Raw genomic sequence first — 16482 nt, 5'->3', positions numbered from 1 at the left:
TTTCAAGTTTCAATTCAATTGTACAATGAATGTGTGGCCCTTCACTCATTTTATCGAAGTCAGTGTGGCCCTCTGGAAATAAATGCTGCCCACCCCTGATCTACATAAACGTTCTGATTTAAAATATAAAGTGCTTACCCCATGGCCACGGATGTTACAATTATGTACAGACCCTCAGAGGTACCTTTATTTTCCATATTGTTCAATAAAAAGCATTTTAAACCAATCGGTGGACATTTTCTCCGAATTTTCTCATATGCTTTCAACTACGCGACCCTATTGGTTGGGAGGTGTACTGCACTCTGATACATTGTAACTCTATGAGAAAATGACCATCAATCGGATTAAAATGTTTTTTTAATAAACAATACGGAATAAACGGGTACTTCTGAGGGCCCGTACATAACTTTAACATCCGCAGTCATGGGGTAAGCACTTTATATTTTAAATCTGAACGTATATGTAGATGTACGGGCCGTAAATGGAGAAAGTGCAAACACCAGGTTGAAGTTCATCCATGACGGTCATGTTTCAGAGCTCTAGATTCTCTAGTTTGGCTCAGCTCAGCGACAATACTCTCATAATGTGACCAACACACACAGCCAGTCAGCCATCTTCAAACACCCAGCATCTCGGATTCTAGCAGATGTAAGAGAGACTGGGTGTGGCAGGTTGACCGTAACTGTCGTTGGGGTGCCAACAAGTAAAGGTTGTTGGTTTGATCCATATATATCCAGATGTACAGTGGTGACTGAAGTGTGGTTGGTCGCCTATATCTACAGGGCCCATCAACTCTGCTAAAGTGCCCTTGCCCTTGCCTTAAAAAAAAGATAGGACCGCAATGGAAACAAGTGCTCAGGACTTTTTGTGTTATCCTTTTAGCCAAAGTGTATGACTATACCCGTACTCTTTGCATTTCTGTCTAATAAAGTATTCAATCAATCAATCAAGCCCTTGAGCAAGGCAATGTACGACAAAAATGCTGCAAGGTCGCTTCATGCATTGGCCTACTGCTGACTCTGTTCTATAGACCTCTCAGATGCAAAGGTGTAGGGCAGGCTATGTAGTTGGCGTAGCGATAAACTGTTGTTGCTGACACAGTATGATCACGTCCTGCATTGACATTCACAATCTCTTTTGTTTTTCCTTATTGCACTAATGCGGTCATTGAATGTGTGCTTTCAAATACAATTTCTAATCTTATTTATGGATGTCTTTCCCATAGATCTAAATGCAGGTGTGACTTTTGTCACTTTTCCCATTGAAACACTAGCCAGTTGAGCAGCCTTTTGTGACTGAAGCTCCTGCCATCCATGCCCCGGCAACAAACCCTCTTTCATAGTCACTTATATTCTTTCCTCTTATCCACAGTACATTTTCTCTAGATGGGCGTCTTCTAAATGCCTAAATTGTAAATTGAAGAACATAACCTATGTTCTGTTGCCTACTTGGTTCACTTCACATATTGACATTGTAGGCATTTAGCAGACAGCTAATCCAGAGTGATCTATGACTAATTTATTTGAGTATAAGTGGTTCAAGACAGTATGACAGCATTAATAATTCAGCGTGTCCTTATCCATAGGCACTTACTGTACATGGACAGAGGTTGTAACGTTTGAATTATGGCATAACACATGGCAGTTGAAAGTATGTGATATGTTTCATGGGACATCAAAATTGCCTACACCATGCTATGTTCTTACAGGTAGTAGACACAGATATAAAAAAAAAAAACAGAAATAAACATATTTAATATATATTCTATATTTAAGACATTTTCAGATTTCAAGTGTAAAATAGTTGAGTCATTACAACCCAACACTGTCACTTAGATGTGCATTCATTCAAGTGTACACAAAGTTGAAAAGTCCCATCGACACGGAGCAAGTCATTTGAAATCTCTAAAACCAAAGCAAGACTTTTTTTCACTATTTACACAAAGACAAAAAACAGATGTCAAACATTTTTGTATCCAGTTTTCTTTTTTTAATTTCACAAAACACGTGAATCTGAAACATGAGTTCATTTATCCTTCTGTGCAGCTATCAATCTCACCATTTTTAAAAACAGGAGAAGAAAAATAATTTACACATCTTTTTAAAAATCATATCTACAAAAATAAAATCAAAGATGAAGACTAAAGGCTTTACAGAACAAACAAAATGAAAACAAATGAACATATATAAAACAGTGGGGGCTGGACTCTATATTACATTAGTGGACAAGATTGTTTTCTCTTTAAAAGAACACAATGAGATGGTGGTTAAAGACATGTGTATGCATACAGTAGTTTGCACTGTGCAGGGGAAGGGATTCTCTGTGCAATATTTTACAACAAAAAAAGGTATAAAGATGTTATTTAGCTAAGTTATAGCTTCAACTGTCACATCATTTTAGAAGATAAAACTATAGAGAAACAAAAGAAAAACACTGATGAGTATAAAGTTAAGCGAAAGAGGTAGAAATTCCACAAATTAAGAATGCTGTAGGAATGAGGAAAATAATGGAAAACAATATATATATATGAACTATCTCAAAAAAGTTTGTTGGTTTCCAACAGAATCTGTGCGTTTCATTATGGGTGACACGCATCTTGCATTGAATTTCAACACAATGAGAGTTTGAGACAATGCATATTTAGTCCTTTGTTAAAAAGAAAAACAACCTGACATGACGGAGGAGATGCATGATAATTAGCAGCCTTAGAATTATCCACTGACTGAATTCTCTTCAATTGATTTCTCATTTAGATAAAACTTTATTTATTATTCTAACTTTGTAGTGCATGCAGGTCTAGTGGAGTCCACGAGGGGTCAAGAGCCAATACAGGCTTTTCTATTATTATTATTATTACTTTCATTTGGAAAACCTCCTTTGTAAGTTGTTTGAACCTGCTTGGGTAATGCATATTGTTTAGATGGTCCCTTGTTTTTGTTTTTTCTACCAGCACACATTTATCTCCAGCCATTCTTTTTTTATTACATCTTAAAGTTTTTTAACCATATAGCATCACAATGTGTGCAAAATGAAACTCACTACAGATCTTGTATGCGCTAACAAGGTATTCAGAAGATAGTCGGTACATTTTCCCTCTCCTCTGGGCAAAAACATTTTCTACTTGAGTGAAACATCAACTGAGTGACTGAATCAGTGATCTGATTAAACTCAGATAAGAGGAGCAGTTGGTTTAGCTTAATTTTGGCAGTAATGTTTCCAGTTTCAAGGTTGGAAAAGAGCCTAGGTTAGTCAATACAGGCGCTCCTCTCCTCTTCAAAATATTTGAAACCAGTTCAAATGCAGAGCGAGATGTCAGTGAGTGTTGGCTCAGCTAGATAAAGACAGTGTGATCCTCAACTTAGGACTTACAGACTAGAACCATGACAAAACCAAAAGCATATAATATAGCCTCGGCCTGTATGATATTGAATCAAAAAGTCAACATTTGAAAGCACACTGCTTGCACAGACCTCAACGAAAAGGCCTACAAGATGAGTTACACAACGTTCTTCTCAAATACAAAGAAACTGCACATTGTTTTCTGCTCCAGTACACGATACAGCAACGAGTATAATGAAATGGCAATTCAAATAACTGAGCTGCTCCGATACACGATACAGCACAAGTATAACGAAAAGACACTTCAACCATGTGTGCTGTGGATTAGGACAGAGCCATGCCGTTACTTTCCCACACATACTCTTTCAAATGGAATCTTTCAGACTTATTATCTCTGGACCGATCAGTTGTTCTTATTCTTGCGCACGCTACCAGTAGGCCATATGTTTCTTTCATATTATATTATTAATATTGCTCTACTTTTCAGAACTTTAATTTTATACTGGAAAGTCAATGGAAACTTGTGTGAACTGTTGCTCAATATGGACATGACTAACGTCATAGTACTGACGTCATAGTACTGATGTAGATAGACTGGCCACATTTCCTAGTGGAGATAGGCGCATGCACATTTCAATGTTTTTCCTTTTCTCCCAATAAATATTAGTTGTTCTGTGCACGAGGGGAAGAGGGAGTGCGTTGCTACAATGCTACTTGGTAAATATAACAGTCCCTTCATGGTTTTCAGGCTTGGGGCGAGGTGGTTAGAGGAACATAAAACACTATATCTAAGACAGTTGTGTCCGAACATGTGACATGGAGGGCCGGGTGAATGCAGGTATTCATTCCAACCAATGAAAGGCTACACCAGATAAAAGTCCCAGGTGCTGGACAGTGAAACAGTCCAAAAAAGGACATTTATATATGTATGTATTTATTTATTTTTATGTATTTATTTAGCTGCTAATTCAATTAAAAACAAGTCCCTTGTGGAGCTTGGTCCAGTGTGCAGACTTGATTTCTTTAATAGCTCACGTTCAACCAGAGAGGGTGAAACAAACCAAATAGTGAAATGGCCTGGTGTGCGTTGTTCTGGTTGGAATGAAAACCTGCATAGACACCCACCATGTCATATGACTGAATACCACTGATCTATGCTTATTACTCAGAGGGACAGAGGGATGGCTGGTTCACATTTGTTACACTCAATACAGTAAAGACAGGCCTATGTGAAGCACAGGCAATTTCTAAGACAATGCAGAGATTCTACTTTTTAAAGTTTTTTTGGCAAGCTGTTTTTTTTCTCATGGTAAACCTGCCTCAGAGGGTTCAAGTTTTCAAGTTTTTAATATATATATATAAGCCTCCCCCCTTCGGTTTCTAAGCACACTTAAAAATTGCCTGTGTTCCATCTACCTTCTTAACAAACACAACAAAACCAAAAAAATGATGCATACAACTATGTATTCACTGAAACTGTTCCTTTGTTGTGGTAATCCCTGTCGGTCTCTAGAACAGCGCTATGGAAGGAGGGCCACACAACAAACACAGCTCTTCAGTAGCAAACAGTGCGGTAGTAGCAGTAGTGTTTTCTTCTATAGTCTCTCGAAGTCAGACTGTTGACTCCCACAATGTTCAAATGCTTCCGTCCTACGATCCGGGAGTAATAAAGCGGATGGCCCGTCTCCTCCCCCACTTCCGTTTAGTCTTTGCAGTCGCACAGATTTGTCCTAATGTAAATAAAAAAAGAAATCTAAACCTATATAGCTTGTTGCTTATCAGAAATGGAAATTAAAATTTAAAAAAAAGTAAAGTTATTTTTAAATATATTTTCGTGAACGGAAATGATGAACAGATGACAGCTTCCTTTTTTTCAGTGTTCGGGAGGTGTAGTTCCAGACTATATACAGTAGCATTTGGAGATTGTGGAATAGTCATCTGGCTACGCGAGACTATCTTTTCTATAACTTAATCTGTGATCAACAGGAGCGGTATAGTGATCCATATGTTGCACTGACTATTGGAGACGGCCAACGCTGACATGTGTAAAGCGCTGCGTCAACAACGTCAGCGTGTTCCCAAAAATAACACACAAACAACATTTTTAGTGTCTCTACCACAGTGCTTCTCAAAGTGGGGTCCAAGGACCCTCTCTGGGGTTCCAAATGGACCCTTACAGGTCTGTAACTTTGAGAGTGTACAAATGGAAACCAAATGTTCCGTTTGTATACTCTCAGTCAAAAGGTTCGAGAACCACTGCTCTACTAGTTGTGAGGGAGGAGGAGAGCGGAATGGGGGCCAGGTTGCGCGAATGACACAGACAAACGATGCGTGGGTGTTATGCTATATTGGCATCCTCAAACGACGACCCAGTGCAAATAACCTGAATTATATACAGACACAGTCCTTCGGCTTCAGCGGCAGGTGAATTCAGTGTAAAAGCAACCGGAGATGATGGGGGGGGGGGGGGGCTAGGGATGCATAATTTGTGGGTAAAGTGCTGGGATTGCGGGTCCCTTGGTTTATTTAATTGAACAATTCAACACTTTCCTGCTCCCGTTTCCTTCAACCAGCTCAAAGTACGCAAGTCCTCCATCTTTCAAAATGTCGCCCACGGTTCTCCTTCATGAACCTCCCCCGCACACACCTCCATTGTCCAGTAAGGGTTCTTCCAACTTTTCCCCTTTGTTCTTCAAACAATCTTCCCTTCGCCGTTTCAACATTTCACTTCTCCTCCTTTCTTTTTAAAAAGTTTTTCCTTCATGTTCTCGACCTGAACTCCCTGCACCGCCAACGAGTGCAGGTGGTCATTGCGATCTCGGTGATCGCACGTGCGAGGGGGGGTGCCCCGATTTATCAGCCAGACTTCCTGGTATCCCAGCACAACGGAAAACGGTGACGTCAGCAGTCCTTCCTGGGGTCGGTTACAGTAGGTGTGCATGCAGAGGCTGAGGGAGGGGGTGCAAAGGGGTGAGGCTGAGGTGCCCGAGTCTGATCGCAAGTACGTACTGTATATGTGCGTGTGTACTTTTCTCTTCACGCCAGCGATCGAGAGTGTGTATCTGTCAGTTCACTGACAGTGAGGTGACGTCAGAATCCAGTGGACTGGACCTTGGGTTCTGCTGGACTTCCCTCCTTGCCTGGATTGGATAAAAAATGTATTAATAACAACAATTCATCTGTTACTGTGTAAATTATATCAGCATGTCAGCCCTTCTTATTTAGCCATTATCTATTTAACCGAAGAGGTTTGTAAAGCAGCATACATAACACTATTTCTAAAAGACAACACATGAAGTACTTTTGCACACCTACAAGGACAGATGCTTGGGAGAGAAGAGCCAACGTGGAAAACAAAACACACCTTCACTTACAAACGTTTATTTATTCCAGAACGTTTCGGTCACTGACCTTCATCAGCTACCTGATGATGCGACTGAAACAACACCTAACTACATACGGTGCCATTCCCAAGTGCAAAATGTACATGTCGCAGAACACCCAACGTTATTCATAATCGTTGCGACATTCAAACCAAGCCAGAGTGAAGTTTGGCCCCAATTCACTCACCGTCCCCTGAGCCGCGGTCCAGAGATGGCGTCCTGGAGACAGTTGTTGGGGTACACGGTTGCTCCTCTGACTCCTGATTGGTTGAGGACTCTCTGAGGGTTTTAAGGAGCTCCTGGTGGGCCTTCTCTATATCCTGGGGATGGATGGAGGGATGGACACAGGGATAGTGAGCTTTAGCTCTTGTCAAATTATATACAGTATATCATTGCTGTCGGTCAGACACCTCTCATCTCCGTTTTTTTTGTGCGTTTCTTTGTAAATTAACGCCCCAACTTGATCATACTACAGCGTCACACAAAAGTAGTAAATCCAGAAGCTCGAAACGCGCCGCGATCCGTTTTGAGCTTGTGGATCTACTACTTTTGCCATATTTTAAATTTGAATCCTGAAAAGTAACAGTTTTGGACACATGAGGTTTCCACCAGACAAAAGACGATGTATAAATAAAAGAGCATGCTTCTGACCCTCACTACCGTACAGCCAGTTTGTAGAGACCGATAACCACTCGCCACACAGACCACACATTGTCCAGTGCAATCGCGCAGGGGCAGCTCATCCTAGTAGTACTCACCCTTAGCTGGTGCAACTTGCCCATCAGCACCTCGATGGTGTGGAAGATCTCGTCCACGTTCGTGATGACGTGACTTTGGGGGCCCGCCTGCTCCAAATGGCACAATTCCTCGTCCTGTTCCAGATGCAAATGGAGGTCTAACAGGTCGGTTTCTGTAGCGCAGGCGGCCCGCGCTTCCTCCTCCTCCCCAGGCTGGCCCGGCAACGACGACAGCGCCTCCTCTGGGAGCGGAGGGAACGTGTCGGCGGTGGGGGTGGCAGGGTCGTTGAGGTCGTCTGTGACGCTCTCGCCGTGCTCCGTTGGCATCACCAAGTAGAACAAGTTCCCTATAGAGTACAGACAGGGCAGTCTCATTATGAAAGCATGGCGAGGGCGAGGGGCAGTGGTGGAAAGGAACGCTTTACTGAAAAACCTCTGTTGCTATATCAGTGGTGCTCAAACCTTTTCATGTCAAAATGTCCCCCAAAATGATATGTATTTGGCCGTGGACCCGCATATCAAAATATTTTGATATGGGAAGCCACCAGAAGCAAAGATTTGAGTTGAAAATGTTTGCTTAAAAAAAATAATTTGCAAATGTTCATGATTTTTCAAAGGGGGTTCCAGTGGCTCCCCAGCAAAAGTAGTTAATGTTGCACCACAATCATTTTAACCACTTTTTCCATTTATATGTTGGCTAATCAAAATTAGCAGATATACAAGCTCAAGCATGCGAGCTTGTACATCTGCTATTTTTGTAAATCTTTGGAAAATCTTTGGAAAATTTTGAATACATTTCCCTAGCACAAATTATTATGTGGGTCCGCGGCCAAATACATATTGAATTGGGGGTCCTTGACATGAAAAAGTTTGAGAACCACTGATTTACACAACATACACCCAGTAGAACTAATACAACACTAGAACTAAGGCTAAAAGCGCATAAACATTTTAAATGTTTAACCTTCCTATGGATTTCTTCTGCAGCACGAGGCTGAAGCATGTTTATGACTAAATTGTTGTCTTTGTTTTAACCAGCAGGGATGGAGTAAGCCGCACGCAGTGTCAATTTAAGTTGTTATTTTCCAGAAAGAGAACTGACTGCATACTTAAAATAAACTTTCAGATACTTTCCTGTGATAGTCCAAGCTTTCTGAAACTCACTGTATAGTGTATTGTTTAGTGTGTACGCAACATTCAGTGGGCACAAAAGTCGTTGAAAAACAAAACCATAATATTTGGAAATACTATTTGATCCCAGTTTGGTAGGAAGTTAAAAAGACTTTCAACAAGGATGTGACTGCATTGAGGTGACTACAGGACCCGCGATTATTGTTTTCGTAAGAGGTGAGACACGGCTTCTGATTGGCTTCAACGGGGGAAGGGAGCGCTTGGCTGTGTTAACTCGAACCGCTCGCGAGGCAGTGTTGACGTCTCGGAAGTGCCGAGACTAGAGGGGGCGATGATTTACGATTCTGTCCCTATCGGGACAGAATAACATAACTTGAACGGCGCTGAGACGGCTGAAGCGGTCGTTCTGCTCAAGTCCGCTTCAGACGGTGCGCCTCCGTCAGGGCTGTCCGAAAACAAGCGCTCCCTTACGTCTCGCCTCCTATGAAAACAATATCAGCCTACAGGACAGTGTCCACTATGACTGGTTACCATTACCCCGCTCCGTGGCCTCGCCTCTCGGCTCGGATGATTGGTCGGAGGGGAGGCTGACATCATCAGTGATGTCGTCAGGGATAGAAGGACAGCCCGCAACCACAGCTATGCACAGAGGATAGACGTGAAGAAGAATGGAGTGCATATGTGTGCGAGTGTGTGTGTGTGTGTGTGTGTGTGTGTGTGTGTGTATGTGCGTAGAAACGGTTACAGTATGGGACGTGTTTGAGTGTTGCACAGTGAGGCAGTGAGGCAGGCAGAAAAAGAAGTAGCAGAAGAAGTGAATAAGAAATCACCTCAAAAGAATTATTCAGAGTGTGTGCGGAAATCATGCGGAGGAAGCCGGCAATTGCAGAAAGTTTACCCACACCAAAAAGAGTCAGGCACCAAGTTCATTCAAGACTTAGATTCGACTCGATTCACCTTTAATTCAGTCAATTTAAAATACTATCTAATACACAGAAGTGCAATTAATTGGGTTTGGTTATTTTATCATGTACAGTGAATAATATGTACCAAAAAAAACAAAAACCGTTTTGTTGAATTGGCTGAATAGAAAGTGAATGGTCAACCTTGGTGGAGAGACTGGACACTCATTGATTCCTAGATTACTCATACTGCTTCATGATGATCCTTTACCTTTCCTCATAACCTGAAAACTATGTTGCTCCGCCTCCTCGGGCGGAGCCTCAGGAAGGCAGTTGTCCTCGGGCTCTGCCTCCCATTGGTCAGTGCTGCAGCTGAGGACAGTCTCCAGGGACTCAGGCCTCTGCCTGTCAGTGAACGACCCGGCCCGGTCATTGGCTGCCTCGTTGGTGGGCGTGTTGTCCGAATCATGGCTCCAGCTGTCCTCGTCTAAATCTCTGAAGATGAGCTGCCTTAGCGTTTCGACTGTAAACGAGGCCAAAGAAAACATGCATGTAGGAGCAATTAACACAGTGTCGACCCGGAATGGATTGTTGAAAAGTTGATGACAAAATACGTAACATCAGAGCCTTGAGGTTTTGACAACTATTTGACAACTGACTCTGATTATTCAACTAATCCTCCGATTGCTCTGATTATTCAACTAATCCTCCGATTGCTCAACTATGTCTTGACACTGAACGAAATGCGACAACTACATTTGAAAAGCCCTGCCGATTTAAGTGACTAGATAATTTCTCTGGCATGGTAATTAGTGGTGTTGGTAGAACTTCCAACACCACCACCAACGGCCCTTCATTCTCACCGTCTTGGAGAGCGGCCTCTGCCACGCCAAGCGCCTGCCCTTCACCGCAGAGGAAGGATCCTGATTGGTCTGTGGTGGGTGTGGTGGGCGTGAGAGCGCCATCGCCATTGGAGGAATCCGTCCCTATGGAAACCGACCGCTCGGTCATGGAGTCATCTGGGAGACGTGGAATAGATTGTGAGTAGAGATGTACCGATACCACTTTTTTCCTTCCCGATACCGATCCCCATAACTTGCGTATCGGTCGATAGCGAGTACCGATCCCAGTGTGTAATTTAAAAAGAATCTGGGACAAGTGGCTCTCAAAGTGGGGGCCAGGGACTCTCTGGGTTCCTTGAGGGGGTTCCAAATGGACCCTTACAGGTCTGTAACTCTGAGAGTTATGGGGGTCCTTGAAATTAAAAAGTTTGAGAACAACTGATCTAGGAATACATTTTTTTTAGTGCAGCTACAAGTTAGTAAAACAATAATGTAAATAGTACAGTAAAAGTATAAAACAGTAGTGCAACATCAACTGAAGCATTCAAAATAAATGATGACTGTAAATGACAAATGTGGTATCGGAATGGCATTGACTGACATACTCACCGATACCAGCATTTTAGGCAGTATCGGCAACGTTTTCGATACCGGTATCGAAACAACTCTAATTGTGAGTGGAGACTAGGGGTTGTTAAAAACTAAAAACACGTTACTGTTTTCATAAAGAAAGATCAAGTTAGGATCACATTTTTACTAGTGCTGCTTATCAGTGGAGATTAGATACTTGTTGCTGACGACAGTGGTTAGGAATGAAGGGTCGACTGACATACTGTATAAATACTTTTGGTGTTAAAATGTTAAGTCATGTCTACTGGTCATGTCTACTGGTTAATGAAGGGTAAGTCTCACCTGAGGTGAGATGGCTGCTTGGTGATGGTGAGACTGGGGAAGAATTGCAGATGCCAGGGGAACTGTGAGAGACAATAAGACAATCAATGGAAATATCTCATATTTACCAATGCTTATGAGTTCAACAATTGAAAAACAAAACAACCACCAAACAATTAATGACGTGGTCCTCTGCATACACACAAGGACATCTATATCTGCATTCTAGGCAGACATAGCAAGTTACATTTACAGGCCACCTGGGGGCAACAGTGACTTGAAACAAAAATGACATTCTTTGTATTTGATAATGCGTTAATCATTGGAGGCACTCACGATATAGGCGTGATGGATCCGTGATTGGTTAAAGGTGATGAGCCGCCAGCCAGTAAGATGGTCTTTTCAAGTAAGTCTTTCCAACTGGAAAATGGCAAAACCCCAAGACAGGACATGTTATAAGCTCAAGACAGTAGAAGAGTTAGACTTTGCATAAAGCTGAAAGAGTGAAGGTATGTCAGTAATGATCCTCAATAAATACTGTACATTTAAAATAAACACAAATAATCAAATTAAATAAAATACAATAACACAGTGTAGCATCTTTTTTGAATTTTTTGAACAGCAGCAGTCAGCATAAAAGAAAGCTTAAGCAGCCAACTTAAAAAGCTGTTTTGTAGTATCCTGAAAAGTGCTTACGTGTTCTTCTCTGAGGAGGTCCCAGCCACTAGCTCATAGATCTGCCTCTCCATGGTGCTGATAACATAGAGGGCCTTATTGTCTAGGGGATAAAACAAACAAGACACAGAAAAGTCCATTTTATTTCCAAAAATAGCCGATCTACAAGCTTTGCAACGGGTTGTGAGCTTGTAGCTCATGACACTCACATGACAAAGTATAAAATGTTAGTTGTTAAAACGATGGGTAAACAAAAAACTTAAGGAAAGAAAAAAAAAACAGGAAAAGTACTGGGGATAACATCGGAAAAATCAAAAGTCAAGGAACAGCACACTATTTGTTGATCTATAAGGAAAAAAAACCTGCTTCTTGATTACTTGATTAACCAACATGAGCAAGGTTGGGGTTTGATATGCATTTTGGGTTAACTGCCCAGCCCTATTGCTTGGTATGCCTCAACAAACGGGCCTTACCTGTGGCCACATCGCGAACCAGCAGCGAGTCCAGCTTGATGAGGGGGCTGAAGGAGGTCTTGGTGTCACCACCCCCACCTCCGCCCCCGCCCATCCAACGGGACGGGCAGCGGAGCAGCAGCCGCTCGTCCGGGCCCCTCTGCAGCAGGACCAAGCAGTCTGATAGCAACAACGCCTGGATCTCTGCAGGTGGAGGTGGTGGTGGAGGAAATAATAATGGAGATGGTTAAGAGATGGTGGTGGAGGTAGTGGAGATGGAGGCGGGTTGATGAGTTGAAGAGGCAATGAAGAATGTATGTTAGACTCTGTACTTAACCTCTTGTGTTTTGTGTCTATGTTCGACTCTGTACTTTTAAAGCACTTCGGTTGAGGTTTGGGTTGTGTACTTACCTTTGTCACGATGTAATTAGTCCAATTGGCGAGATATATGCGCTCCGTTGCGCAGTTTATTAGAAATGAATAATCCAAAGATAGCAGATTCGGATCCAGGTTCAAATAGTAAAATCAACAGAAAGAATATTTATTTCTTTAAAACAAACAACGTACAGGGTTTTGTGATGTTATATATTGTCAGAAAGCTAAAAGAGTGGCGTGGGCCGTAGCGTGACGGTCCAGGCACCCTAGGCTGCAATGCCAGCCTGACAGCGCGTTGCGGGTTCGACTCCCGATCCCGACAACCTTTTCTGCGTGTCACCCCCCCATCTCTCTCCCCATTTCCTGTTAGCCTACTTTCCCTATCCTCTCTAAATAAAGGCAGGAAAATCCCCACAAAAAAAATCTTTGAAAGCTAAAAGAGTGACTAAAAGAGCCGTTTCATCATTCAATGGAAGTCGATGAGACGCTAATTTTGGATGAATAATTTCTAATAAACTGTGCAATGGAGCGATATATCTTGTCCATTGGACTAGTAGTTACATTATGACGTTAAGTTAAGTACACAACCCAAACCTCTACCATAGTGTTCTATTGCTTTAACAACTTGTGTTCTGTGTGTGTGTGTGTGTGTGTGTGTGTGTGTGTGTGTGTTTGATTCTGTACCATTGGTTCTGTACCTAACATCTTGTGTTTTGTGTATATACGTATGTATGACTCCGTCCGTACCCAACATCTTTTCTTTGTTGACTTTCCAAGTGAGGGGACCCTCGTGGATCATCGTCTTTGCGGTCAGAACCAGACTCTGTTGGAAGTAGCAGTAACACAAAACATCAGTCGATTAGAAAGGGGTGTGTCTGGACACACATACACACACGCAGACACAGACAAATGACGGATAAAGTTGTTCACCTTGAACTGAGGGGCGGCGTCCAGCCTGCGCTGGTACTGGTTGAGCCGTTGCCGGTGTTCTGTTATCCGGACGACCTCGTTGACATCCTGCAGTATACCTCGACAATATGCCTGGGCCTGCTGGAGCCAGGGGAGATCTGACGAGCCAGCTGTAGGAAAACCAGAATATAAGTTGCCCGGGTAGCACGTTATCACATAATCGCAACGATACCCGTGTTGCATGTCTTTCCTAGGCCTGTCACAATTATCACATAATCGTCTAATTATTTAGGCAATTATTTTTGCATAATCGTCATAATCGTTTCCATGTTGAAAGATTTTCACACATCAAATATCAAAAAAGCAGAAACAGCAGATCTACAAGCTTACAACACGTCACTTTGTGACGCGTTGTAAGCTTGTAGATCAGCTATTTCTGCATTTTTTATTTTACCTTTTAAAAAAAGAAAATATGTCAATAATACGTTTTTGTCATATCTGCCCTGTGCAATTTTTCATTACGAAGCCTAAAAGGCTCCATATGTTCCAATGTTCAATGTCAAACACAATCAAAACGTTAATCGCAATTATTTGAGTGACAATTAATCGTCAACTTAAATTAGTAATTGTGACAGCTCTAGTCTTTCCCCACCTGAGTGTGTGCGTGTGCGTGTGTGTGTGTGTGTGTGTGTGCTGCTCTCACCTTCTGTGTGTTTGATGATGTTGTCCAGCAGTAGAGGATACTTGGTTAGTCTCTGCATCTCTGACACCAGTAGGTCTTTGAGCTGCAGTCTCCTACAATGGGGGCTGGCTTCACACTCCTATACAAAACAAAGTAACAGTCTCTAATATTATCATATTATTATATATGGTTTCATATTATATGTCATATTAGCTCATCATTTTGTCATATCACAAAGACATTATGGTAAGTGGGTGTGTTACCTGGATAAGGTGGGCAAAGCGTGGATCTTTTCGCTGTTTGTTTTTTATGAGCTCTAGTGCCTCAGATTGCTGACTGCACAGTTGTGATGCATGGTCCAAGAACTCTTCTCCTGCCGCACCCTCAAACTGACAGACACGCACACACGTTTATATAGCACATCTATTGCTTCAAACAAGCTTTAACCATAAACAACAATTAACCACTCCAGGTTAATTGTTCGCCTATAAAAATAACATGCCCAAAGTAGGGACGGCAAAGTGGGAGAGACAAGGGTTAGGCTTATACACAGATAGATTAAAAACTCACCCTGGCAAACATAATGTCCCCGATTTTCTCAACAACGGGAGATTCTCGGCGCTTCTTCATCGCCTCACAGAGGTTCGCTGCAACATAATACAAAAAACAACAACATTGAGAGAACTGAGAATGTCATTTTAGCCGCACTAGTGGCGGGGCACTCTGGATGGCATTGTTCGGTTATGCAGTCCATTCACCATTTTTGTCCCAAACAAGATATCTTGCTAGACTACTGGCTGGACTTCCATTGAATTTCCTATGGCGCTTACTACTACCTACTGATTTTGATGATGCCATGGCCTTTTCTCTAGCCTCCTTCAATGAATATAGAATATATGCCAAACCAACTTCTGCCTCTAATAATAATTACTTTATTTTCCCACATTTAGCTCCAAAAGTAAGAAGGTGGAAGGAGCAGCACAGCCTTCATGCTCCTCATGCACAGATTTTAGATGAATACGTACTCTTATTTTACAACAAACCCAGTTCAGGACAGGTTAAACTGAAACGTGGCTCAGACCTGACCTGAACTCAGCTTGAACACCAGCCTTGGCACTTGGCAAGTACATGGTGTTAATTTATGAAACCCTGTTTTGCATTGAACATAAAAGCACAATGCAGGAATCAAAGCCTCATTATCTGATACCACCTACTACTGGTAAACATGGGGAATTACGCTGTTGTGTTTCAAAAGAAGCCAGCTCTCCCCCTTCTCCTTAAAAGGGCTGAGGCCGATTCTACAAATGTCTTCTAAAAAATGTTTTCTGAAAAACTTGTGTTGCTATATCAGTGGTGCTCAAACTATTTCATATCACAAACCCCAAAATGATAGGTTTTAGGTATAAAATATTTTGTTCCAGGGACCCCCGAAAGCAAAGATTTGAGTTAAATTTTTTCACTTCATGGCGTAGTGGTCCAGGCACCTAGGCTCTAAAGTAGCCTGACAGCGCGTTGCGGGTTCGGGTCCCAATCCCGACAGCCTTTGCTGCATGTCACCCCCATCTCTCTCCCCATTTCCTGTCAGCCTACTATCCTATCCTATCAATAAAGGCACATACAAAATAAAAATACAATTTCGCTTTATAAAATATATATATATATATATATATTCAAATATTTGCAAAAATGTTCACAACCTTTCAAAAATAGCAGCTCTACAAGCTCATGGCGTGTGACACGAAGTGACGCGCTATGAGCATTGTATATCTGCTATTTTTGAATAGCCAAAAAAAATGTGCTATACATATAGCTAAAATCTAAAATGACAGATGCTCTTAACCCTTTTAGACCTGTGACCGATTCTAAAAACGCCTTCTAAATCCTGACCTAAGTTTTCTGAAAAACGTATTCAAAAAGTGTTTATTACAAGTGTTACATACAAATGTATGTTGCTATATACTGTACATAGCAACAGGAACCCCAAAAGGGGTTCCCGTTCTGAAAGGTATAGTTACAAATAGGGGTTCCTGCCCAAAATGGGTTAATGGGTTGAAACACAATATCCGTGAAAGATAGAAACCACCGGTCATTTACATTAAGAGTAGCATAAGCATGTGTACGGGTCGGGAGGGGGTGAGCAGCGAGGGAGGCAACAGGTGTTGCA

The 16482-nt window shown here is 42.0% G+C and overlaps 1 protein-coding gene across 4 annotated transcripts in view; it reads right to left on the bottom strand.

Annotated features, from left to right (window-relative positions):
• Nucleotides 1-1828: 1828 nt before the first annotated feature.
• Nucleotides 1829-16482, bottom strand: part of arhgef11 (Rho guanine nucleotide exchange factor (GEF) 11) — a 38341-nt gene continuing 23687 nt past the window's right edge. For 2 of the 4 annotated variants that reach the window (XM_084043744.1, XM_084043746.1), the window contains 15 exons: nt 14889-14965; nt 14582-14707; nt 14340-14457; nt 13658-13806; nt 13475-13550; nt 12374-12556; nt 11922-12003; nt 11562-11645; nt 11247-11308; nt 10356-10511; nt 9764-10015; nt 9122-9229; nt 7481-7806; nt 6910-7042; nt 1829-6479 (listed from right to left, as the gene is read on the bottom strand). In XM_084043744.1, coding sequence (XP_083899870.1) covers nt 6430-6479; nt 6910-7042; nt 7481-7806; nt 9122-9229; nt 9764-10015; nt 10356-10511; nt 11247-11308; nt 11562-11645; nt 11922-12003; nt 12374-12556; nt 13475-13550; nt 13658-13806; nt 14340-14457; nt 14582-14707; nt 14889-14965 — 1982 coding nt within the window. In that variant the 3' untranslated portion in view covers nt 1829-6429. The remainder of the gene's footprint in view (nt 6480-6909; nt 7043-7480; nt 7807-9121; nt 9230-9763; nt 10016-10355; nt 10512-11246; nt 11309-11561; nt 11646-11921; nt 12004-12373; nt 12557-13474; nt 13551-13657; nt 13807-14339; nt 14458-14581; nt 14708-14888; nt 14966-16482) is intronic. The other 2 variants (XM_084043745.1, XM_084043747.1) reach the window with 2 other exon arrangements.

The sequence above is a fragment of the Gymnoscopelus microlampas genome (genome assembly GCF_963454915.1).
Source record: "Gymnoscopelus microlampas genome assembly, chromosome: 19".
Taxonomy (NCBI): domain Eukaryota; kingdom Metazoa; phylum Chordata; class Actinopteri; order Myctophiformes; family Myctophidae; genus Gymnoscopelus; species Gymnoscopelus microlampas.
This window is presented reverse-complemented; position numbering and strand designations above follow the sequence as displayed.